General features: G+C 32.6%; 1 protein-coding gene across 1 annotated transcript in view; it reads left to right on the top strand.

The window, feature by feature from the left end:
* Positions 1-25,114, top strand: part of LOC109602700 (discoidin domain-containing receptor tyrosine kinase B) — a 93,840-nt gene that overhangs the window by 67,595 nt on the left and 1,131 nt on the right. Inside the window, exons 6-15 of the mRNA XM_020019126.2 lie at positions 2,221-2,400; positions 7,807-7,946; positions 9,539-9,746; positions 14,886-15,232; positions 15,477-15,582; positions 15,637-15,838; positions 17,431-17,865; positions 18,551-18,643; positions 22,142-22,283; positions 24,748-24,897. Coding sequence (XP_019874685.1) covers positions 2,221-2,400; positions 7,807-7,946; positions 9,539-9,746; positions 14,886-15,232; positions 15,477-15,582; positions 15,637-15,838; positions 17,431-17,865; positions 18,551-18,643; positions 22,142-22,283; positions 24,748-24,897 — 2,003 coding nt within the window. The remainder of the gene's footprint in view (positions 1-2,220; positions 2,401-7,806; positions 7,947-9,538; positions 9,747-14,885; positions 15,233-15,476; positions 15,583-15,636; positions 15,839-17,430; positions 17,866-18,550; positions 18,644-22,141; positions 22,284-24,747; positions 24,898-25,114) is intronic.

Here is a 25,114-nt window from a genome sequence, read left to right as displayed (position 1 = left end):
TTGAGGTGTTCCTTTCATGCGTTCCCCGCTATTCCACAGTTTGTTGTTTCTTCTCGGATATTATGTGACTAATGTTCTTTGAATATGATTTTTGTCTCTTCAATATAGGTTTGTATTGTCACGTTTTTCAAGATGTTTTGTGCGAGTTTTTGATGTAATGTTCTTAATGTTTTCCACGATGTGTGTTGAGTTTTTCACATACAAACTTGTTTTTACCGATAATGATTAGACGTTGGGCCACAAAAACTTTGATGAATCCTGAAAACTGATGATGGGACATATGTATGTCTTGGTTTGTCATATAGTGGGGTGTTCAGGCAGATGCATGTCGCTTCCAGGAATTTTCCTTTTTTCCAATGCTACTCTGTTGTGTCTATCCATAGAATATTGAGGTGTTCCTTTCATGCGTTCCCCGCTATTCCACAGTTTGTTGTTTCTTCTCGGATATTATGTGACTAATGTTCTTTGAATATGATTTTTGTCTCTTCAATATAGGTTTGTATTGTCACGTTTTTCAAGATGTTTTGTGCGAGTTTTTGCCTTAAAATGCTTCTAAGCATCTTGATGTGAACACAGTTATTGCCTTTGTGTTTTGAACAGAAATTAAGATACTTCCCTGTGTGTTGAGGTTTCTTTAAACCGATGTTTCTAAATTATTTTCTATTCTTGCAACTTCTACATCCATAAGAGCTGATTTGCTGTTAGTTTCTTTCTTCATGGTACATCTCATGTAAGGTCTTGTAGAGTTTTCGTTTTAAAAAATGCTTTAGTGAATCGTTGTTTTGATTCCAACTTATGAAAGTGTCAGACTCATACTTTAGGTTTTATGGTTGAAGATGTATGGTAAACTTCCATGTAGATGTTGACAATTACTAGCGAGAATGGTGAACCCATTGGTAAACTTTCCCACTGTGGGTTACCCTCTTCTTGAAAGCATATTCATTTCTAAGGGAAGTTTTGAATTTTCTACCAAAGTATCGTCCATTTGTAACTTTCTTTTATAATTTTCAATGGCTTTTTATAGATGCATTGATATATGGGCTTTCTACATCAAAAGTCAGTATTTGATGTAATGTTCTTAATGTTTTCCACGATGTGTGTTGAGTTTTTCACATACAAACTTGTTTTTACCGATAATGATTAGACGTTGGGCCACAAAAACTTTGATGAATCCTGAAAACTGATGATGGGACATATGTATGGCTTGGTTTGTCATATAGTGGGGTGTTTTCCACAAACGTTCCATGTATTTACATTTTTCCTTCAAATTTATAATATTTATTATTATTTATTTGTATTAAAAACTGATATTTAGATAATGAATCACCATTCACCTAATCCACTTATTTGCCTTTACTTTATTTTGCGCATTCGCCATTTTCTAAACTAGTCGGACAATCACAACCGCATAAAAGGCTCCACAAACCAGTTCGTTTCAATGAAGGGTTAAATAAAGAATCGCCCAGTGGTCACAACACAAAAACGTTTCATGCGTCGCATCGCCGATGCGTTATCTGTAATTGAGCTTTCTGTACGGACTTGCCCAATAATGGTCAGTAACAGACTGTTGTTTGTCGTAATGGCCCCGGCATTGCTGAACAAGCATCGAATAATGTCCGCATTCGCGGTGAATTTCGATTGTTTCTAACTTGCCGACACACAAATGCATGTCAGCATTCAGCCGTTGTCGTCGCGTCGACACAACAAACTGCTGCGAGCTGTTTTCTCCTCCAGCGCCCTAATGAAAGTGTTTATACAGGTACTGGCGATGTTGTGATTTATGGTCAACAAACGCGAACGCACACCGAAAACCGCACTAATCGCTAACGAACGGTTTCAAGGAATACACGATAATTTGCCTCGGACCCGAATCGCAGCCGATCTATAAATAACAACGAGACGTGAAATAAGTCACAATTTTAATAAACTCCAGACTCAAAACATGATTAATGTGCAAGGTATTCGCGAGCACCGCGTCGGCGTTATTAATTGCGTAGATTAATAGGTGCCATTAATAACACCGGTACACAGGTGCGTATCGGCCGACCCTCGCGTGACGGCTGCGGCCCAATCTTGGCCTCTCAGATTTTGGTTTCTTCCCGCGGGAACTCGCGCTCTTCTCCGCGGTAATCCGCAATCCCCGGTGATTCGGGCGGGATGGTATTAATATTCGTTAAATGTTTTATTTACCGATTTTGAGGGGGTGTTTTTTTTTTGCAGAGGGGTTGCTGAGCTACAGCATGCCGCAAGGAATACGTCGCGGCGCGGATATGGATTTAACTGACAGGACTTACGACGGCAAGGAGGAGAGCAATCAGCTTTTTAATGGCTTGGGTCAGCTTGTCGACGGACAAAAGGGCAGGGACAACTTTCGATTAGACCTCGCTGGAAACGGAAAAGGTGAGCACATCATTTCGTTTTATGACTCAATTATTTCAAATATTCCTTTAACTAATTTACTAGTATGAATTCTGTAAATCCGTTAAGTATGAAATAAAAAAATATGAAAAGAGCTGTCATAAAAAAGTTATTGTTAGTTAGGTTATTAAAAGGCACTTTCATCATTTATTTTAAAACCCCGGTTTTGGCTCTTGTGGACTTTTCTTTAAAATATGAAATTATATACGAAATATAATATAATTAGTAAAACACACATGCTTTATAATAATAAGTTAATTAAAGTTTGGAAAACATGACACTTAATTAAAACTTTTGAATACTACTGCAAAATAGACTTTTTGAAATTAGAAAATTAAAAATATTTATTATTTAGTATGTAAATAAAATAAATTAATTTGTTAATTAATAATGATTTATTAATTAAGGAAAACAAACAATTTAAATTATATAAATATTTACACCCAGGTAATCAAATAATTGTAAATAATTAAAATTCTGCAAACATTGAAATTCAATAAGTAATTCAAATAATGAAATAATTCAAACGATAAAAAATTAGGATAGTTAGTTGTATATTATATATGACAGTTCCAGGATAGGGTCAGGATATGACGGTACGGTTATTAAAAAAGTGACATTAGTCATACTAATATTAACACACTATAGGCGGGTCGGGTAAAAATACCCGTCTCGAGAACTGTTGATTGTTAGCTGATCGGGTAATTTTTACCTTTTTGAATGTACTTACTTTAAAAGCGGGGTGAGATAATTTTACTCTATTGGTTTACATACGGAACTGAAAGAATTGTCTCTTATTTTTTGTTCTAATTCAACAACTTAGTTCGGATCATTTTGCTAGCCGCCTATAGTGTGTTAACTGTCAATTGTCTCGACTATCGAATAAACATAAATATTTAATTACGTTTAACTATCGAATAAATTAACTCCAATAGTTTAATTCAATTCAATTTATATCTCTTCTGATTTTATTATAGAATAACAGAAATACTAATAATAACTATCTAATGATGTTGGTTACCAAATAGAAATCTCTACTGAATGGCCACAAATATTGAATTACGTTTCACTATCGAATAAATCCATTTCGATGGTTAATTTCAACCAATTCGTATTTCGCAGATCATGACGTTATGGTATTATGTTGCAGAATAATAGTCATACTGTACTTTAACTATTGAATGATACTGACTATCAAACAGAATTCCCGTTGAATGGTCATAAATATTGAATTAATTATTCAATTATCGAATAAATAAATCCATTCCAATAGTTTAATTTCATCAATTTATATTTATCTGATTATGACGTAATAATATGCTGTTGTAGAATAACAGTAGTGCTAATATTAAATATCGAATAATACCGATTATCGAATAGAGATTCACAATGAATTGTCATAAATATTGAAGTAAGTTCATTGCAATAGTTTAATTTCATTCAATTAGTACTTCGTTTATTATGAAGCAATAGTAAATAGTTGTAGAATGATGATTGTGCTAATCTTAACTATCGAATGATGCTGGCTATTGTATAAAAAATTACCATTGAGTGCACATATATATTGAATTAAGTTCAACTATCGAATAAATTAATTTAATGATTATGATGAAATAGTGTACTGTTCTAGAATAGCATTAGTGCTGTTATCCAACAGAAAATTCCTATTGAATTGTCATAATTATTGAATTAAGTTCAACCGTTGAATAATTTCATTCCAATATTTTAATTATTTCAATTCATATTTCTCTGAGTATAATGAATGATATTGCTGTAGAATGACAGTAGTTCTGATATTAACTATCGAATGATAGTTATCTATTAAATAAAAAAATTAAAGTTGGCAGTTATAGAGACTGCCGATAGAACTGAAAACTTTTACTATTAAAATTTGAAATTTAATAATATTTGAATTAAATTTATCAACATCAATCTGGTTTCCACATCTATTGACACTCCGAGCAACAATTTTATGCATGTTTATATGGTTTTTTATTATTTAAATATATTACGTGCTGTTCAAGATCATGATAAAATATAAGTAGAATTCAGTTGAAATAACAATTAATATACAATCATATTATTTATGGATAGTATTTGTATTTATTTAAATTTCAATGTACTTGATTTTTAACATTATTTTAATTGTTTGCGTCATTGTCATCATTAATTACTTTCAATTATTTCATTTTGTTCCAAAAAAGATACAATAGACTTATGGTAACGAAAATAAGAAATGAAAATATTTTATTCAAATTTATTTAGTATCGCATAGTACTGAGTTTTCGTCATTGGACATATTTAAGTAAATTTTCACAAAATCCATTCAATTTCATTTATAAGATAAACACACCACTATACGTCAACTGTATAGCTACAGATATACTGGTATAAGTCGGTGTCGCGAACGTACGAGATTTCGCCCATCCAAAAAGTGTCTAAGACGCACAGCACACTGCGCATGCGCCAGTCATGAGCATGTCGATGACGCAAACCCATAAGATTTTGACCTGACAAAAAGTGCCCAACGCGACTAAAAAAGTTTTCACTTCAAAAATTACTACTGGGTGGTCATAAATATTCCCTTAAATTCAACTATAGAATAAATTAATTCCAATGGTTTAAATTCATTCAATTCGTTTTTCTCTGATTATGATGAAAATAAGTTAGCCATCGAATGATCTGGTTATCGAACAGAGAATTTCTATTTTCTCATTGCTTACCTTCACATATTTACTTAGGTTAATTAACAGACATAAAACCTACTTTAAATGGAATATGTAATTGTACATAAAGCCGAAAATAAGATATTCGTAATTTACGGTCAGAAGTTTACCTAACCCAGAAATGTATGTAAATATTTACATACCATGCCCGAATCCTCTACCTTCTACCTTGGTAGTTACACATGAAATATCATCATGTCCTTTGTTGACTAACGGAAGTAATAAATCCCGAAGTGAACCTACACACTAAATATTTCGCAGAAATTACACCCTACCCCACTTTTTCCAACCCGAAATTCTCATTTATGCACCAAAACTACGTGCTTCTTAATAAATCAACGTCCGAATGCATTTTCGTTCGTCCCATCTGAGCGGTTTGGCCGCGTTCCGTGCATGAAAGGCCTCGAGGATTTTCCACTGAAACGCCTCTAAAATATGAGGAATCTGTCGCCAAACAACACATTGTAGCAGTTGCCGAAAGCAGAAATAGCAATATAAATGCAAATGCGACCGCCACAATAAAATCAAATATTGCATTTACCTTCGGTGTGACCTGCAGGTCCGACTCCCGAAACTCCTTTAATAACGCGGACACGAATGTGCGCCACACGGAACCAAATTTTATGACCGCGCTCCGTATTGCGATTCCCTCATCTTAATATTAAATCCGGGTGCATCTTTTATTTTTTTTTTAATTGTACACCCCCGGAAATAGAAGCGAAATGAATGGGGGATGTCGGATCGAGATGACCGCGGGTAATTTTTAATACTCGAAAGCGTCTTTTCCGGAACGTTGGAAAACTTTTGGGGCGTCGGTGACGTCAGCGCCGTTAAGCCGGTCCCCCGAGTGACACTGTTTTAAAAGAGATAAATTGAACTGTACCGAAAGTGGAAGGATACAAAGTGGCTTGAAGTTAGTCGTCGGGGGGTGTGGGCAAAATGATACGGGCTTCTTTAATCCAGATAACCGCATAATAGTTGCCATTATTTGCGTAGATCAGCCCTAAGAGTTTCGGGTGGTTGTTCGACGGACGGCTGGATCATTAGTAAGTGTTTCGGACAAATTGGGGAGATGTGTTAGAGGCCAATTGGTGGACTAGGGGGTGAAAGGAGAGGTCGAATTTCATGTGTGAGAATTTTGACGATATGAACATAAAGGACTGGTCAGAAATTTGGTATGTCAAGTTCTTGTTCATTTATTGAGATAAATAATATAAGTATTATATAATCATAATATTGGTTTACAGCCAGCTATGATTTTTTTATATGGAGACATTATTAATAGCAAGTTTTGGAGTGTCCAATATTTTTAAAATAATAGAGGTTTAATTGACCGATTAGGCTAAACAAGCATGGAAATTAAAGATGAATGATAACTCTCATTTATATAATTTAGAGATTTTTCCAATAGATACAACAAAACTGTTTTTAGTAAGAAAAAAAGATTGATTGTCAGCTACAACAACTAAATAATGTTGTTATGTTGTGGTATGATCAGGACAAGTAAACAAATACACTTCAAAAGTACACTAAAAAGAAAAAAAGTGCTGAACTTTGGAAGAAAGGCTATTAACTATTTTCATGTTTAGTGAGCCAATATTTAGAAAAATCATAGTGGGGTATAAAAGGCAAACTTTTTTTCCAATTTGTAAACTAGTGTAATTAGTCGACCGCTCTAAATTTTGTATAAAGTCCCACTTAAACCAAGCAAAGCTCTTTGTTGATCTCAGCGCAAATATGCCTCAAAGAATAAAACGAGTTATTTATAACGCCAGCTCGAACTTTCCTTTTAAATAAGTTTTTGGTATTTTATTAGACCATTTAAAAGTTCCGTCAACAATATCTGATAAGTTATTATCTCCTAAAACATTTCGGAGTAAACTTATTAAAAAAAATCGCATAAAACGTTGGTAAAACTCTTAAAAGAATGCTCAACACGGATCGAGGCAGCGTTTCCGAATGATTAATAGGAATGAATCAGCAGTTCGGCAGTATTTTTATTAAAACTTCAGCGGTTTTTCACATTAAACCGGCCGACCTGACTAAATGGCTTTATCACCTGTGATTTATCAAATAAACCTCCATTTTGTTTTTCCCTTAAACAACCCCCAGTTTTAGGAACGAGAATTTCTTTATTGAAACTGTGTCTTTTGCGGAAGATCGTTACGGAAAGGAGCTCTAAACAAAAATTGCTCAATATTCCTTTATTTAAAATGTGTGTCAGTCAATTTTACCGGTGAGAACGTTCGGAACATTCGCATCTGCTGCTCCAATTTTCTGCTGTTTTCATGCAGGAGTAAATTACAGACTGCTGATACTTTTACATTTTTATTCAATTTGTGCTTCAGGTGATTTGCTATTAATGCATTTATAATCAAAATGTTACGTTTTTATTAAATTTACATACATGTCAAAGGGTTTAAATGAATTTTTGGAGTTTATTTTCAAATTTACATGTACAACGTTTGCATTACTTTTAACCCACTGACCTGAATTTAAAAATTCGCCTGTTTTTCAGTACAACGGACGTATCAGCACATTAAGTAATACCCATACAAATTAGGGTGTGTCATTTAAGCTAATCCCACGAGAACACAGCCAGTTTTGGATTGACAAACAGAAGGCCAAAGTGTCCCTAATTGAAATTTGTTGTTTGTCATAGGTTACGAATGGGTCGGATGGCGCAACGATACACCTGGCTGGGCCGGACATCCACTCGAGATCCTTTTCCAATTCGACAGGGTCAGGAATTTCTCTGCGGCTCACCTGCACACCAACAATCTCTTCACCAAAGACGTACAGGTAAATAAATACTTCAATGGAAGTGCCCCTGCGTTCAACGCGTCCGATTTGTAAACAGAGTGTGTGAATTTAACACCGGCTGTTTATCCGGGGGGAGATTTATTTGCCTTGAATACAAATAGCTCGACGAAAATCATCTTAGCTTTTGTCCTTTGGGTATTTTGACGTATAAAACATATTACAGTATATTCAAATGTACGAGACATTTAAGTAAATACTAAAGTATAGGTGTAATACAAAGTGAACAATAACACCAACAACAAAAACAAGAATTTCCTTGTTTAAAACAACGATAGCTACATTCGTATTAAATAGAGTTTAATGAAACATTTTGTTAAAACTCCAAATAAAGAAAAAGAGAGTACCTTTGTCGAAAATTTCCAACATTATCTGATGCAAGTAACTTGATCACTTGATCATTAGGTAATTTGGTTAGTAGGTAATTTCGTCATTAGGTAAAGTGGTCATCAGGAAATTTAGTCGTTTGGTCATTTGGTCATTAAGTAATTGGTCATGAGTTAACTGGTCCGTTGGTCATTAAGTAATTAGTTATTAGGTAATTGGTCATTGAATAATTTGGTCATGAGGTAATTTGGTAAAATCGTCATTATGTACATTGTTCCAGTTAAGAATAGGTAAGACGACTCCATTCACATGTTTTTAATGATACAGTAAATGCTGAACTATACAGAAACATGATGTAAATTTTTATTGAACAATTTCACCATTATAAATTACAACAGGGAAATTTCAACATGACAATGTTCCTGCCCACACACTAAGAAGAGCAGAATGTCTTCTAGAAGAATACCTTGAGGTCAAAGTGATTGGTAAAGAAAGTTAACCACCAAGATCCATAGATTTAACTTGTTAATAACTATTGTTATTTTATTGTTATAATTTTAATCTACATAAAGAAATTATCGTCCAACAATTAAAAGCAAAATTGTAATTGTCCATAAAATAGTAACTGAGTTTTGTGCATACTGACCATTAATCAATTATTTAATAGTACCATAGTAAATACAATGAATATTTTATCATTAAAATTATCTGAAAGATATAAAATGAAATATACATTCTGAAAACTCTAACATAACCTGAAATGTTAAAAATGGCATTGTCTAATGTGAAGTTAAACATAATTGTTATAATCAAGCTTTGACTATTAGGAATCAACACGATTACTCGTATATCTGAATGTACAGATACCATTAAAATAAATACTAAAATATAATTGTAATAAAGATAGTTAAATCAAACACTGTATTTGTAATAGTCCGGGATTACATTTCCGGTTTCTAAAACCGCAGAACGGTTTTCCAGCTAATTGGATTTTTATTATCATCGATTATTCCATCCACACGACTAATTAAACTATTAAACCACATTTATATTTTCCAGCGTAATCGAGCTAATATATGATATGTATAAATTTGCATATAGAATTATCTACGCTCAGCCGCGCTTTAATCTCAATTGGAATCAAATCGTTGTAATTTATAATTTTGCATGCGCAAATTCTCGCCATTATTACCTCCATTTTTACCAGAACGAAATTATAATAAATCGAATTTTGCATTAATTTCCAGGTCTTTTCGCATGCACGTGCTTTCTTCAGCTTCAACGGGAACACGTTCAACGGCGAACCGGTGCATTTTTCCTACATGCCGGATCTGGTGTTGGAGCACGCACGTAATGTCACCATCAAGCTCCACCAGAGGATCGGTAGGTTTCTAAAGCTGCACCTGTACTTCGCCTCCAGATGGATTCTCATCAGCGAAGTCTCGTTCGATTCAGGTATTTTTTCGTTCATTGTTTTGTGATTGATTCAGAAACGTTTGACCGTAGATTATAGGCAATAAACATGCACTTGATTTACTCGGCGGGCTTTGAAATCCATATAAATCAAAGTGTTGCAGACTCAATTAAAGCGAATCAATAGCAGTAGTTCGGCGTTGATTAATGTTCCCGTTTTATGACACACATTATGAAATCGCTGGTAAAACAATAAGTCAGTTCGCCGATTACCGACGTTCGGAAAGATTAAATGGTTCTGTCATTCAGTTTAAGCCTGAACTCCTGAAGAAGATTTATCGTCTAATATGTACATTATAAACGGCGCAGTCTAATTTGCTAGCGAGAATGTACCGGAAGTGTTGCCGTATTGTTCAAAGTAAACGGGAGTTATTAAGTTAATTTTGAATAAATGAATGGATACCGGTAAACACAGCAGGTTTTGTTTTCTAAGGAATTACGATTAATCCCCCAGATTTTCCTTGGAAAATTGTATTAAACTGTGATTAATACGAAATGTAACCAGCCAAATGAGTCTTTAATTAAATTTTCTGTCGGTGAACATCAACACGACTTTTTTGATAACGAAATCCAAAATTAAATGGCTGTAAACACTTTAATATTAACCGAAATTTAATTTCATAATATTAATAACAATAACTTCTTTTACCATACGCTAATACAATAAAAATTGAAACATAATTTTTTCTTTAATAATAAAACTAAAAATATATATTTATATAAATAAAATTATCACTGTGTTTTCTATTATCTAATAATTCATTATTCACAAACCTACACAATAACATTTTGTTTAAATATTGAGTTTTGGCTGATTTAACATCAACATTCTCTTTTCCTCTAGTACTATATCCATTAGTAAGGTGTATCGATTACTTTTCTCGTTATCGACTAGATATTGATACTTTATATCCGAATATCCGATATTTTGTATTCGTTAGGAAGTAAGCATAAGATGTTTATTAATCAATACAGCTTGGGATTACTTTATTCAATAATCAAAAGTAGATATTGGTTGATGATTAGGTAATTAAATATTTAATAATCTAGGGTTTATTAAATATGTAGAATTTAGATTAAGAAATATAATCGAAGCATACGGGAATATTAAATTATTGCAGTATGTTAGAAAATAGAGTAGGAATATCTATATTTGTTTGGGTTGGTAGGTCGACGTTTATTGAAATTATTTAATGGCGTTTCGCCAGCTCGAATGGTTAGCATCTTCAGAGATCTGATCTGGTTCGCATGTCTTTGACATTCAATAGACAACTGAATGATAACTTGAACAACTGATGTTTCTTTCTTTCTTCGTGTTCAGTGATCATTCTTATGTGCTTAGATTTCTGAACACTGGTGTTCATATTTTATCAAATTTTAGATTTCCTTCTTTTGTACCTTTATTGATTTTTTAAGAATTTTTTGGGACAGTACAGTTTACTAACATCGTAAAAATACGCTGAAAATAAAAAAATCGAGGTACAATAGTTGAAACCTCCCTCCAGTTCTTCCATTCTTCCTATTCCTCAATTCCTTAACTTTCACCAGAAATTACGATTTAGCGTCGTTAGGTAATTGGTCAATAAGCTATTTGGCCTTTCGGTAATTTGGTTATTAAATCATTTGATCATTAAGTAATTTGATCATTAGGTAATTGGTCATTAACTGATTTGATAATCAATTAATTTGGACACTGGGTCATTAAGTCACTAGAAATATAAAAAATCATTAAAAATTAAAAAGAACCTAAAATCAAAAAATAACGTAACTACAAAAAATTACTAAATTCGTTAAATATTAAAATCTCATAAAAATGTAAAATGTAAACAGATACAACAGTTGAAACCTCTCTCCAATTCTTCTATTCTTTCTATTCTACAATTCTTCAACTTTCACAAACTTAAATAAATTTACAGTTGTCATTTTAATAATGATTTGATCATTAGATAATTTGGTCATTAGGTCATGTGGCCATTAGATCATTTGGTCATATTGTCATTAGATAATTAGCTAATTTGCTCATTAGATAATTGGACATTAACTAATTTGGTCATTAGGTAGTTAGATTATATGACCATAGGTAATGTGGTCATTATGTCATGTATTCACTAGTTCCTATGATCATGAGATCATTAGGTCATATAGTCATTAGGCAATAGGTATTTTGTCATTTCGCCATTTTGTTATTTCATTATTTCGCTTTTTAATAAAGTTTTTAGTAACTTTTTTAGGACGGTAAAGTTTACTAACATCGTAAAAATTCCCTGAAAACAAAAAAAATCGAGATACAATAGTTGAAACCTCTCCCCAATTCTTCCATTCTTCCTATTCTTCAATTCCTCAACTTTCACCAGAAATTTACAGTTTAGCGATTTGAACTTTAGAAAATTTGATCATTGGGTAATTTGGTCATTGGCCATTTGTTCATTTGGTCGTTAGGTAATTGGTCAATAAGCAATTTGGCCTTTAGGTAATTTGGTTATTAAATCATTTGGTCATTAAGTAATTTGATCATTAGGTAATTGGTCATTAAGTGATTTGATCATCAATTAATTTGGACATTTGGTCATTAAGTCACGTTTTAAGGTATTTTCACTAGAAATATAAAATATCATTAAAAATTAAAAAGTACCTAAAATCAAAAAATTACGTAACTACAAAAAATTACTAAATTCGTTAAATATTAAAATCTCATAAAAATGTAAACAGATACAACAGTTGAAACCTCTCTCCAATTCTTCCATTCTTCCTATTATACAATTCTTCAACTTTCAAAAACTTAGTAAATAAATTTACAGTTATCATTTTAATAATGATGTGATCATTAGGAAATTTGATTTTTAGGTAATTTGGTCATTAAGTAATTTGGTCATTAGGTAATTGGTTCTTAGATAATTTGGTCATTAGGTCATATGGTCATTAAATCTTATGGTCATATTGTCATTAGATAATTAGGTAATTTGCTCATTAGATTATCATTAGATTAGGTCATTAACTAATTTGGTCATTAGCTAATTAGATTATATGACCATAGGTAATGTGGTCATTAAGTCATGTGGTTATTATGTCATGTAGTCACTAGTTCCAATGATCATGAGATCATTTGGTCATATAGTCATTAGGCAATAGATAATTGGTCATTAAGTTATTTCATCATCTCGTCATTTTGTTATTTCATTATTTCGTTTTTTAATAAAGTTTTTAGTAACTTTTAGTAAAATAATTGTTAAAATTCCTAAAATCAAATTGTTAATTCATTTCAACAATTGAAACCAGACCAGGTCATTTTGACATTTTGTCAATTTTTTATTTCGATTTTTTAATAAAGTTTTACATGTTCAATAAAGTTCCCAAAAAGTGAATTTGGAACTTGGTACATTTTAGTAACTTTAGGATATATACCAGTTTTTTTTTAAATTTTCGGTTTTACTTTTAATATTTTCTTTTTTTGATAACTTTTTCGGATTGTAGAAAATGTTTTCGTTTATAGTGAAATATTAGATTTTCAGTAAATATTTAGGTTTTTAGTAAAATTTCATAATTTTAGTAATATTTTATGTTTTCAGTGATTTTTTGAGAATTTATTAAAAAAATGATTGTATAATATCAAAACGTATAAAACACAATTTTCATATACTTCAAATAGATTCTTCGCTATATTTGTTTTTATCATATATTTAATTTAGGATCTGTTGTTATTTTAACGATGATATTTTTTTATTCTGTCTATATTATTTTGTATTTGTTTAATATTTTTATTAAAATATTGATTAAATATATTTGCCATACTTAATGAAATGTTGAATATTTTTATTAGTTTTTGAGCTAAATTTCAACACCATTTTTGTTCTTTCAACATATCTCTTTTTATTTTCTACAATATTATTTTGTTCTAGTTGAATTTTTTGTTCATTGAAACTATCAATTTTGATAAATAATATTCATAATTTTATTACCATGAAAGTTTCTATTTAATAACTCAAAATTGAAATGTCGTTTATCAATAATAAAATTTATAAAAACCATTCAACAACGTCATAATATTTATATATATTACAGTCCAACCATATTTTTTATGAAATAATTTGTTTCAGTAAATGTCAACCAAACATTATTTTGTTCACATATCTCCTTAATTTAGAATTTTGTACTATTAATTACGTTTTACTTTTAATAATTATAACTTCTTTATTTTTTTAACGTCTCAATTTTTCGTAGCGATTCTTGTTTGCCCTTAATAATAACAGACTGTTTATCTATATTTTTTACGTACAGTTTAATATTATTTGAATCTCCGAGTCTTGTGAAAGTATTCATAAGAAAATTCAATTAGCAAAACATAATCTGTTAACAAGTCGCAGTAAATAAAATATGAATGCTTCGTTTAATCCGGAGAGAAAGAAAAAAGAAAGCTTTATTCAAAGTTGAACTTAAAGCGGAGATATCTACCGTCGTATATTTTAAATTTTAATATCCGCTGAGGCTTTTGTTATTTTATCTCAATCTGTATACAAAATATGTAGTGACGTCTATGTACGTACGGTCAGTTCGCGTAGATATTTATGTGTTCCGGCTGCAGTATCTATCAAACCCGCACTGCATTTTCTTTTTAAAAAGGCATTTGCGATAAAATATGTGGCACTCTTTATGTAAAATGCAAATGCCTCCTAAGTACATATTTTCTCAAATACAAGCACCACAGCAGTTTGTATGTGGTAAATGTTGTATGAAGTATGAGAGAATTCTGCTAACAAGCATTTATATAATAGAGTAGCGGTAAATCATCTATACATAGGCGCATAACAATGTACTCCGCTGATAAGGATTGCGTTGTGTTTTCTTACGTTCAGTGGAACGTGCTCATTACGAAATAAAATCTGAGCGGATGCTGTGCAAAATAAATTATATAAATTGCACACTTATCCTGGCTTGTTTGTTTGTCAACTTTTCCCCGTTAAACTAAATAAAGTAAAATATGTTGCACACAACACACAGAGGGAGAGAGATTTGATTATACATGTAAATGAGGATAATTGAATTGGTTTCCTGGCGATTCGCCATCCAATAATCCTCAATCAGCCGTCGAGAAACAATAACCTTAAACCCGACAAATTGTTCCAGTTGCGGTGACCGGCAATTTCAGCGAGATGGAAGAGGATCCCCCGGCGCCGGAAGTGGGCCGAGAGTATCCGCTCCAACGGGACGAGGTAAAGACCGTCACCGGCACGAAATCCGGCACCAACAACACGACGAGCAACACGGTGACGACAAAAACCGGGGCCGACGACGAGCCAAAACACTACATCGGATTCGTTATCGGCGTGCTGACGGTCGTGATATTGATTCTGGTGGCGGCGATTGTGTTTATTGTCTTTAGGAATCAGCGGCTTAAGAGCGGCGACGATGCGGTGGACGTTGCCGATTATCCGACTCTGAGGGACGACGTGAAGAGGGCGGCCGACGAGAAGGTTTGTTCTGGATTTTCTTTTTTGTCGACGCTGAAACGGGTGCCTTTAGGAGTGATTAAGTTAGATCTGGGATTGGATCTCTTTGATTGTGTGTATAAAGCCAATGGAAGGACTGCTTTCTGGGGTATTAGCTTTCTAAATTCGTCATTTAAGATTGTTTGTGGCCAAGTTGTTTTACTGAGATAACATTGTCCGCTGTGCTCGTCTAATTTAATAATTTATAAGATTAACCATCACTTTGCAGATTATTTTGGACTGTAATGGAGACAAAGCTGTCTTATACCTAGAAACTAACAGGACTAACGTTGTTCCTCTATCTCAAACAACAATGTGCAGCTCCGAGTATTCAGGTAACTGTTATACTAAAATTTCTGAAACTCAATCAAAATTAGGTCATTTTTCAGAGGTGCCAGATGTAGTGTGCCAGGAATACAGTAGTCCACAGCCTCGACAAAGTCGTTCGTACTCTCAGTCGTCGCGAGTGAAACCGCCAATGTTGAACTTCCTGCCAAAGCCGCCCCCGGTGCCGCCTCCCCCGGAAAACTACTACGGTCGTTCCTCCGCATCGCTTCCCGTTACGCCGACACTGCAGCCCGGACTAAACAGGTAAACTCGCTCCTTTCACTTCCTTATTGTCGAACTAACGATGCTGCTAAATTGATGTTTTGTGTGCGTTTGTCAGTTTTGCCATCAATTTATTGTATACTTAGGATAATAATTATTTCAGATGCTTTTGTATTATTTGGTAATTCATTATAAATTCGTAAATCTTTACTAAATAAACTTTTGTTTAATTATTTAGTTTTGACATATTTAATACAAAAATTCTCCTTTTGTCCCGATGTAATTAACCAGATCATTGTAATCTGCTTTCTAATTTTATAAATAACTTCGAATACTTTAAGGATAATTCGTAATTAATAATAATTTGAAAATATTTTATTTTTGATGAATTTTTTGAAAAGAAAAACATACAATAAAATAAACATACATAAAAGATCACGGCTAAAAATCGAATATTTTGAGTAAAAATATGAAAAAATATTGATTTTTTGATTTTTTTATAAACTGAAAAATTAAATTTTCGATTTTTCATGAACTTTTGGAAAAAATTCGAGCAAAAATCGGAAAAATCGTTATTTTTCTCTAATTTTTCTATAAGAAATATTTTTACACGATCAAAAAATACACTTTAATGCGCCATAAAATAGAATATTTAAAAAAAAAATATTGTCGATAGCCCAATTTTTCAATTTTTTATGACTGAAAATAGGTACAGCTGTGATTCTCAACAATTTTTTCTGAAATTGATTTAATTAATTCAAGTTACAAAACTGAAGCACAAGTTTTTTATGAACATTATAGATTTTAAGATCCATATTATTATTGTTTTGAAAATATTCTACTTTTGATGAATTTTGTGTAAAGAAACGCATACAATAATATAAACATAAAAAGCATAAAAAATCACAGCTAAAAATCGAACATTTTGAGAAAAAATATGAAAAAATATTGATTTTTTATGGTATAAAACTTGAAATCTCAATTTAATAAAATTTGTTAAATCTTCAAAAATTCATAATGATGATGATTTTTGGAAAAAAATAGACATAGTATTATATATTTTTTTTTCATAAAAATTTCGAGCAAAAACCGGAATAATCGATATTTTTCTCTAATTTTTCTATAAGAAATATTATCTTTTACACGATCAAAAAATACACTTTAATGCACCATAATATAGAATATTTTTAAAAAAAAAAATTTGTCGATAGCTCAATTTCTCAATTTTTTATGGCTGAAAATAGGTACAGCCGTGATTCTCAACAATATTTTATTATATTATTTATTTTGTAGTTTCTGAAATTGATTTAATTCATTCATGTTATTAATTATACAAACCTGAAGCATAAGTTCTTTATGAACATTATAGATTTTAAGATCTATATTATTATTGTAAACTAGTGAATTATTTATTATCTTGTTGATATAAGTAATTCAAAGCAATATATGTTACAACTCAGTTTTTATAAAATCTCCGGAGAATACAGGATAAAAGAATAAAGGAGCATGTTCACAACATGTTAGTTGATTGTGCCCAGCGCCGACTACATTCCTGACCACTTTAACTGAAACAATCTAGACGGATTGCAATTCAAGTTTGTAACAATAAGCAATTCCTGACGGCATTGTTTCAGATCCAGCATCAACTCGCATTACATGCTGACGCTGAGCCCGCCACGGGAGAAGCCGCTACAATTGGTCGAGCCCACCTTCAAGGAGTTCCCGCGCGACCAGCTCCGCATCATCGAGAAACTGGGCGACGGACGTTTCGGCGACGTCCACCTGTGCGAAACCCTCACCACGCCGCAACGACACAATTTAGTCGAGTGCAAGTTCGTGCTTGTGTACACGTTGAGGTTGGACAGTTTGCGTGGTGAGTTCGAGGCCGAAGTTAGGACCTTGTCGAGGATCGGTGATGTGAATGTGTCGAGGCTGTTGGGCGCTTGTTTGGACAGTGAGCCGGTCTGTGCGGTCAGGGAGTACTCGCCCATGGGCGACCTGTGCCAGTTCCTGCAGGACCACGTCGCCGAAACGGCCACTCCCTTGGCACCCACCGCAAATACCTTAAGGTAAATTGGTCTGAAAACGGCGAAAGAGGAGAACAAATGTACGGCGTCCAATTTGAAAGGAATAATGAAAATAATAATTTATTTACCGATACCGCATCCGGTGAGAAAAGCATCCGGCGCCGGCCCCGTTATTAAATCCGTGATGAATAATCAAAGTAGGATGGCGTGCGTTTTTCCGTGGTCCCGTGTGCACTGTTCAGCATTCCCTGCACACAAGTTTAAGCGCGAAATTCGTATAGAAAGCGAACGGAAAATCCCCTAAATCTCACCTTAACGGGTCGGTCGTGGGGCTCGGAGCCGTGCCAGTTTCGGGCTACGTGACTTCGCAAACATTCACGGAGATCGACCCCCGTTGCCCGACGCCGGGGCTCCGACACATATTGACACGATTATGCAAACAGATTCTTTTATTTCATTTTGTTTGCACTTTAATTGCCCACCAACACAACGGCTTAAGATGAGACTTGCTTTCTAGTATGTAAACAACCCATTTTTTTATTATCATGTGGCGGAGGAATGCCACAATAAACACGCCGAAACTTTTCCAATTAAAATAACCGGAATTCTTTTTGCGCCGTGATCGCAGCAAATTAGCGAAATCGTGCCGGAAACCGGCGACCGAACACCCACCGCTCCCCACACCTAACCCCCTAAAAAGGCTCACATTGTTCTATTTTGTTTTCAGTTACGGCTGCCTTATTTACATGGCCACCCAAGTGGCGTCTGGTATGAAATACTTGGAATCACTGAAATACGTGCACAAGGACCTCGCAGCACGGTAAGTTATTTTCTAATTACTTATAATGCGCCCTCCATCGTGTACACGCGGCCCGTCCCCGCCTCCTCCCGACGTCGCGCCCCCCCAGGATAACTTATTCCGTCCGAGAGGAATTTTCCGACATTATCATAGAATTACCGGCCGGAATGTCGGCCGGAAGCAAACGTTTTAATTTCGTTCCCGCGGGGAGAAAAACGACGGGAAATTTACTAATTCCGTCTCCCAAATGACACTTTGTCGAGTTAATCAAATATTGGGATGGGACGCTTGATCACAAATCCAATAATCGATGGCATAAAATTATTTATTTTTTAGTTATTTGTATGGTTTATTGTATATATTACATTATAATTGCATTATTTGGTTTCGCTGAAAAACGAAAAATACTGCCTCAAGTATTGAGGATCTTAATAATAATGGACTGACCAAGTTCAAGGAAAACTTCAACTTCCAGTCCAAATATTTCATGTGATTTTAATTCAATTAAAATCTTTATTTGTAAGTTATATATACCTCGTCTATAATTATCTAATCTTTCATTTTAAACAGATATGGAATCCATAATAAATTTTCTTATATATTTTTGTTTGACATATTATCCCAAAATTGATTTATATTAGTTATAATAAATCATTGAAAGTATAGATTTAAAGAGTTTGTAAAGGTAAAATAAGGAAGAACCCATAAATTAATTCCAACTGTTTATTTAATTAATCATTGACAACAAGAAGAACTAAAATTATTTTCTCAACAATTCTTCCAAACAGTAAACAAATTTGTGAAGACTATCAATAGTGACATAATTTCTTACAAATTTCAATGAGTAATGAAATGTATTCGATTCTTTATATTCTTTATATTCTTTATTTTCTTTATATTCTTTATATTCTTTATATTCTTTATATTCTTTATATTCTTTATATTCTTTATATTCTTTATATTCTTTATATTCTTTATATTCTTTATATTCTTTATATTCTTTATATTCTTTATATTCTTTATATTCTTTATATTCTTTATATTCTTTATATTCTTTATATTCTTTATATTCTTTATATTCTTTATATTCTTTATATTCTTTATATTCTTTATATTCTTTATAGTCTTTAGATTCTTTAGATTCTTTAGATTCTTTAGATTCATTAGATTCTTTAGATTCTTTGGATTCTTTAGATTCTTTAGATTCTTTAAATTCTTTAGATTCTTTAGTTTCTTTAGATCCTTTAGATTCTTTAGATGTTGTATCTGTCGGGGCCTTCAGAATTTGTACAAATTGCCACTTTTAGCGATGTGAGCTTTAAAACACAAATCCACTTGTCTATTAATTTGGGTGTAAGAAAATTTATTCTGCTGATAGGCCATGTTTATTATATGACTCGTTTCGTTTAATTTTCTAAAAAAATCAGTGTGTTAATAATAAAAATGTGGATAACAAAAATGATAAAACATACTTGCCTTCTTCATTCCAATCGTAACATAAGCCCTGGGCTGCATAAAATGGTATTGAGTTACTACAATACTTACCAATTAAGACCAAGACAAACAAAGGTTTTACAAACTTTTTGGCAGTAATGAAGTAAAATTGTAACAGTAAGCTTTTATATAGTATTTTTTGATGATAAACTTTAATTACAATTTTAATGAATCCTAGTTTAAATATTTAATTTGTGCCAGTAATTAAACGTATAACATTAATAAATTAAATATTGTGAAACATGCTCCAAATAAATTCCATACTACCACAGGTGTTTGTATGTCTAAAAAAGATTTGAAAACATTTACATTATTAAATATTTTTACAAATTTTATTTAAAACTTTTTTTGTGTTTCTTATAATAAAACAAATATTTAAGTAATCAAAATGTCTGTGAGCTATAGAGAATTTCTAAAAATATATAGAAAATTCTTAAAAATATATTTATTGTATTCCCCCTATATCTGATAATATGTTATATGCACGCCAGAGGATTTTTAAATATTTCATAAAAATTTATAACTATTTTTACAAATTCTATTTAAAACTTTTTTTGTGTTTGTTATAATAAAAGAAATAATAGAGGGATCAAAATGTCACCAATAACTCTGTGGAGCATATCCTGACAATATTTCAAAAATGTAAAAAATGGTTGTAAATAGAAGAAAGAAGTTTGTCCGAAAACATTATAATATATAGAAAATTTCTTAAAAATATATTTATTGTAGTTTAGTAATATGCACGCCACTGAAATTTTAAAAAAGTTTCATAAAAATTCAAAATAAATATTTTTACAAATTTTATTTAAAACTTTATGGTGTTTGTTATGTTAAATCCAGTAAATCTGTACTTACAACTTATATTTCTAATTAGTTCATCAATAAACTAAAAAATATGTAGAATTCTGTTAGTAATGCATCGACAATCGGGAACCATATAAAAATTCTATCAGAGCAATAATTTATATCATACAATAGAAATTGTTTGCACAAATAGAAATCCTGTTGAAGTCTGGAGTATACATAAAATTTCTTACTTTATATATTGAACAATAATGTTGCAGTTAGAATTTTCATCGCCATTGAGAAATATCGTAAAATGAAATTGCGATAAAGTCAGTTGTATACATCGGAAACGCAGTTTATTTGAACATTATTTACAGTTTAAACAACATTATGGCTCCCAGTTTATACTAAATGTCGCTTTAACTCCTGAACTATAAACTTTTCCATTTTATATAAATGCAACCGTATGACCGGCGCATTTGGAGTGCACCGAATTTACTGCTTTCACATTATGAAAATATTGTTTTGTGTGAAAAGTACAGGACCACCTATTATGTTCACTTCAATACCGCATCGTCCCTCCCGCACCCTTATTTACGTCCGTATAAATTTAATAAAGCGGCTGAATATTCATTGGTGCTAATTACAACAAATTAATTTTAATACGGGACGCATTGTCGGAAGGTGGGTGGGGGCGGGCTACCCGAGTTGGCAGCCTTAATTATGAACTCATAAAATCCAAACTCCATTACACGGAGTTATTAAAACGGAATCAGGACGCAATTACGAGTTCAATTCGAACTACATATTTATGGACGTGAGCACTACGGCAGCTTGTCAGGACGTTTCGCAGGAATGAAAGGGGGGCTTATGTCTTGATTTCCCTACATATTTTAATTAGTGCTGGAACTCTGCGAGCCGAGACTGAAATAATGGAGAACGGTTTTTGAACGTGACTGGAAATTAAACAGACGTATTAAATAAGTTTTCAGCTAACGCGAACGCAGATCCGATACTCGGCCGTGTTTCACCCGATTTTACTGTTTCACTGTTTTACTTGATGCTGTTTTTCACTCCGACCCAGACATAGATTTATAATTCCATCCTCATTTATTATGCGGGGTAATAAACTTACAATTTTCCAAGCGTTCTTCGAATGTTAATGCCGCACCAACAACAAACATTAATTATTTTTTAGTTGGCGGTGTTGAAATCTAAATAAAATATGACGTTTTGCAGGAACTGCTTAGTCGGAAGGCGATACGAAATCAAAGTGTCCGATCTGGGATCGTATCGGCAGATGTATAGCGCGGATTACTTCCAAATTGCGGACTCCAGACCTCTGCCGATCAGATGGATGGCCTGGGAAAGTGTCATTTTAGTAAGTACAAACCCACCACCAACACATGTTCAATTTTCTTAAGCTGCGTCCTGTGTACAAGATTACTCTCACACAGTCGTTTCATACCCAAATAATGAAAAACATTTCCAAAACTAAAGAAATACCATGAATTAGTTTACGATTAATTGAAATTAAAATATTAACGGCGAAAATTATTATAAAGATTTAGAATTATCAAGTTTCAATATTTTTTTCGCATATTTTCGTGTTTAATTTTGGTACATATTATCTTAAAATACATGTCTGTCATTCAATGTAATAAACTTGTCCATAATGCTACAGTAGCGAGTTTTCTTCTTCTCCCTCTGTTAATTAATTAATTAATCACCTTAGAATATTTTACTATGAACTATTAAGCTTTTATCTTTACATCTTTGAACATTTTAAAATAAAAAAAATACTACAATCGTTTCTAAGATATTTCAGTTCTAATGTACAAATCAATCACACGCCGATCATACCAATCACTCACAAATCACACCCAATTACGTGTCGATCACGCACAATCACGTGATAATCACGCATAATCACGTACCAATCACGCAGAATTGTCAAATTTCAATTTTTATCAGATAATTTAGTAACCTTGGATTCAATCGTGTTTAAATTTATTATCCAAAAATACAATGAAATAAAGTTTTTTCATTGTAATGCTATAGTATGGTAGATTTGGGAGGCTTTCCTCTTCTCCCCCTATTTTCTACACCATAGAATATTTTACCATGAACTATTAAGTTGTCCCCGTCTTTATACAATTTAAAAGAATAAAACACTATTGATTATTTCACAGTCATTCCTATGATATTTCACAAATGCAATTATACAGATATGATCACGAACATAAATATAATCTGAGGTATTTCTTCAACTGAAGATGCTAGCCATTTATACTAGCGAAACGGTAGGAAATAATTCCATCAAACGTCGACCAATAAACCCGAACAACTATAGATATTTCTTCAACTATAAAGAGAATATGAAGTTTAATAGTTTTAAGAAATATTTAATATCATAGAAAATAGGGCGGTAGATAGAAGAGTATGGATTTTGATCCTATGGAAAATGATCGTTTGGATTTTGATCGTATGGAAAATGATCGTACGGATTTTAATCATATGGAAAATGATCGTATGCAAAAAGGTCGTATGGATTTTGATCATATGGAAAATGATCGCATGGAAAATGATCGTATGGATTTTAAACGTATGGAAAATGATCATATGTATTTTGATCGTATGGAAAATGATAGTACGGATTTTAATCGTATGGAATTAGGTCACTACGTTTTTCGTAACACCGTTATATATATATGAGACTACCATTCGTAATTATAGCAATTAATGCACCCAAGAAATTTCGAAATTTTACTTTCACAAGAAATTTATTTCACAATAATTTTCACATGAAATTTTTATAATTAAAAATTTTGGTTATAGAAGTGTAATAAACAGCTTGTAGATAATCAAAGCTTTCATTAATGGATATAAGGATTGTACATGCCAAGATATGAAGTTTGATACTATTTAGCGGAAAAGAAAAGTTTAATGAGCTTAAGCTGGTGGTAACATGCACATGCACACATCCATTTGACCGGGAGTCCTCTTACTTGTACTGCAAATAAATTAATATATATTAGTGACTCTCCTGTGACTCCCGATAAATAATTGAAGCTGAATAACTAAATTTCTAGCCAGGGTGCGTTCCGTCTGTCCTTTTTACAGTATTCCGTGTCGGAAGTTCGGCAAAAGAAAAACTTTATTGAAGATTGGGCCACCTCGATAGCTTCTTAGTTTTATGGACGGCCATAAGGAAAGGTTTTTCTATTATAACATCGAAATTCACCGTTGAAAACACCGACATTCCTAATCTGTGTAAAGAAAGGTTATATGAACTTTATTATCCAATGTCACTGGGTTTACATTTTATACGTAATATTGTTATTCGGGATCTATCGCTGGTTTATTAGTATTGAAAACTTCGGAGTCTCTAAATTCAGTTTAATACTGTGAGAGAGATGATATTTTCACATTCTTGGCATTTTAAAACCCTTTTAACATTGTATGCCGTTCCAAGATCGATAAGACATATATTTTTGTTTGTCGCAACAGTATTTTTAATTATGACATCTAAAAGAACATTAATTTATAATATTGAAAAGGCGGAAAGTTCCTTTCATGCATCTTTATAAGTTTTTCATTAAAAACATTGGAAGCTGGAGTCTCTGTTAGTTTTATTTGTTTTTAATTTAATTACAAAACTGCTTTCATGCACCGTAACATAATTTATTAACTGCAACAAAATATCTTCAATCACTCGCCCCTTTAATTATCATTAATTAACACATTAAGCCACGAAATGTAATTAAAAAACTTGAGAAGAGCAAGGTAAAGCACATTATTCGCAATCCTCCCGATTTCGAACTATTAATATATTCCTGATTCAGGACAAATTCACGAGCAAGAGTGATGTATGGTCGTTCGCTGTCTTGCTGTGGGAAATATTGACTTTTGCTCGGGAGCAGCCGTTCGAAGAGTTCAGCGACGATAGAGTTATAGAAAACGTCACTCACTTCTATCAGGATGACGGCGAGCACGTAAGTATTAACTGCATTTCCGTCCGGTTTTCCGCTAACCCGAAACCGTTTAATGCCATTCATTTTATTGCATGGTAATTGGACGGCGGGTTCTGCTGTGGCTTATGATGGATTTTATTTATTTCTGATAGAATAGTATCCACATCAGTTCCCTTTTTATTCCTATTTACGATGATTTCAAATAAATATAAAGAAATAAAAATGAATAATTGTACAT

Source organism: Aethina tumida, chromosome 2 (genome assembly GCF_024364675.1).
Source record: "Aethina tumida isolate Nest 87 chromosome 2, icAetTumi1.1, whole genome shotgun sequence".
Taxonomy (NCBI): Eukaryota; Metazoa; Arthropoda; class Insecta; order Coleoptera; family Nitidulidae; genus Aethina; species Aethina tumida.
Note: the sequence above shows the minus strand (reverse complement) of the source record. Positions and strands in the feature narration are given on the sequence as shown.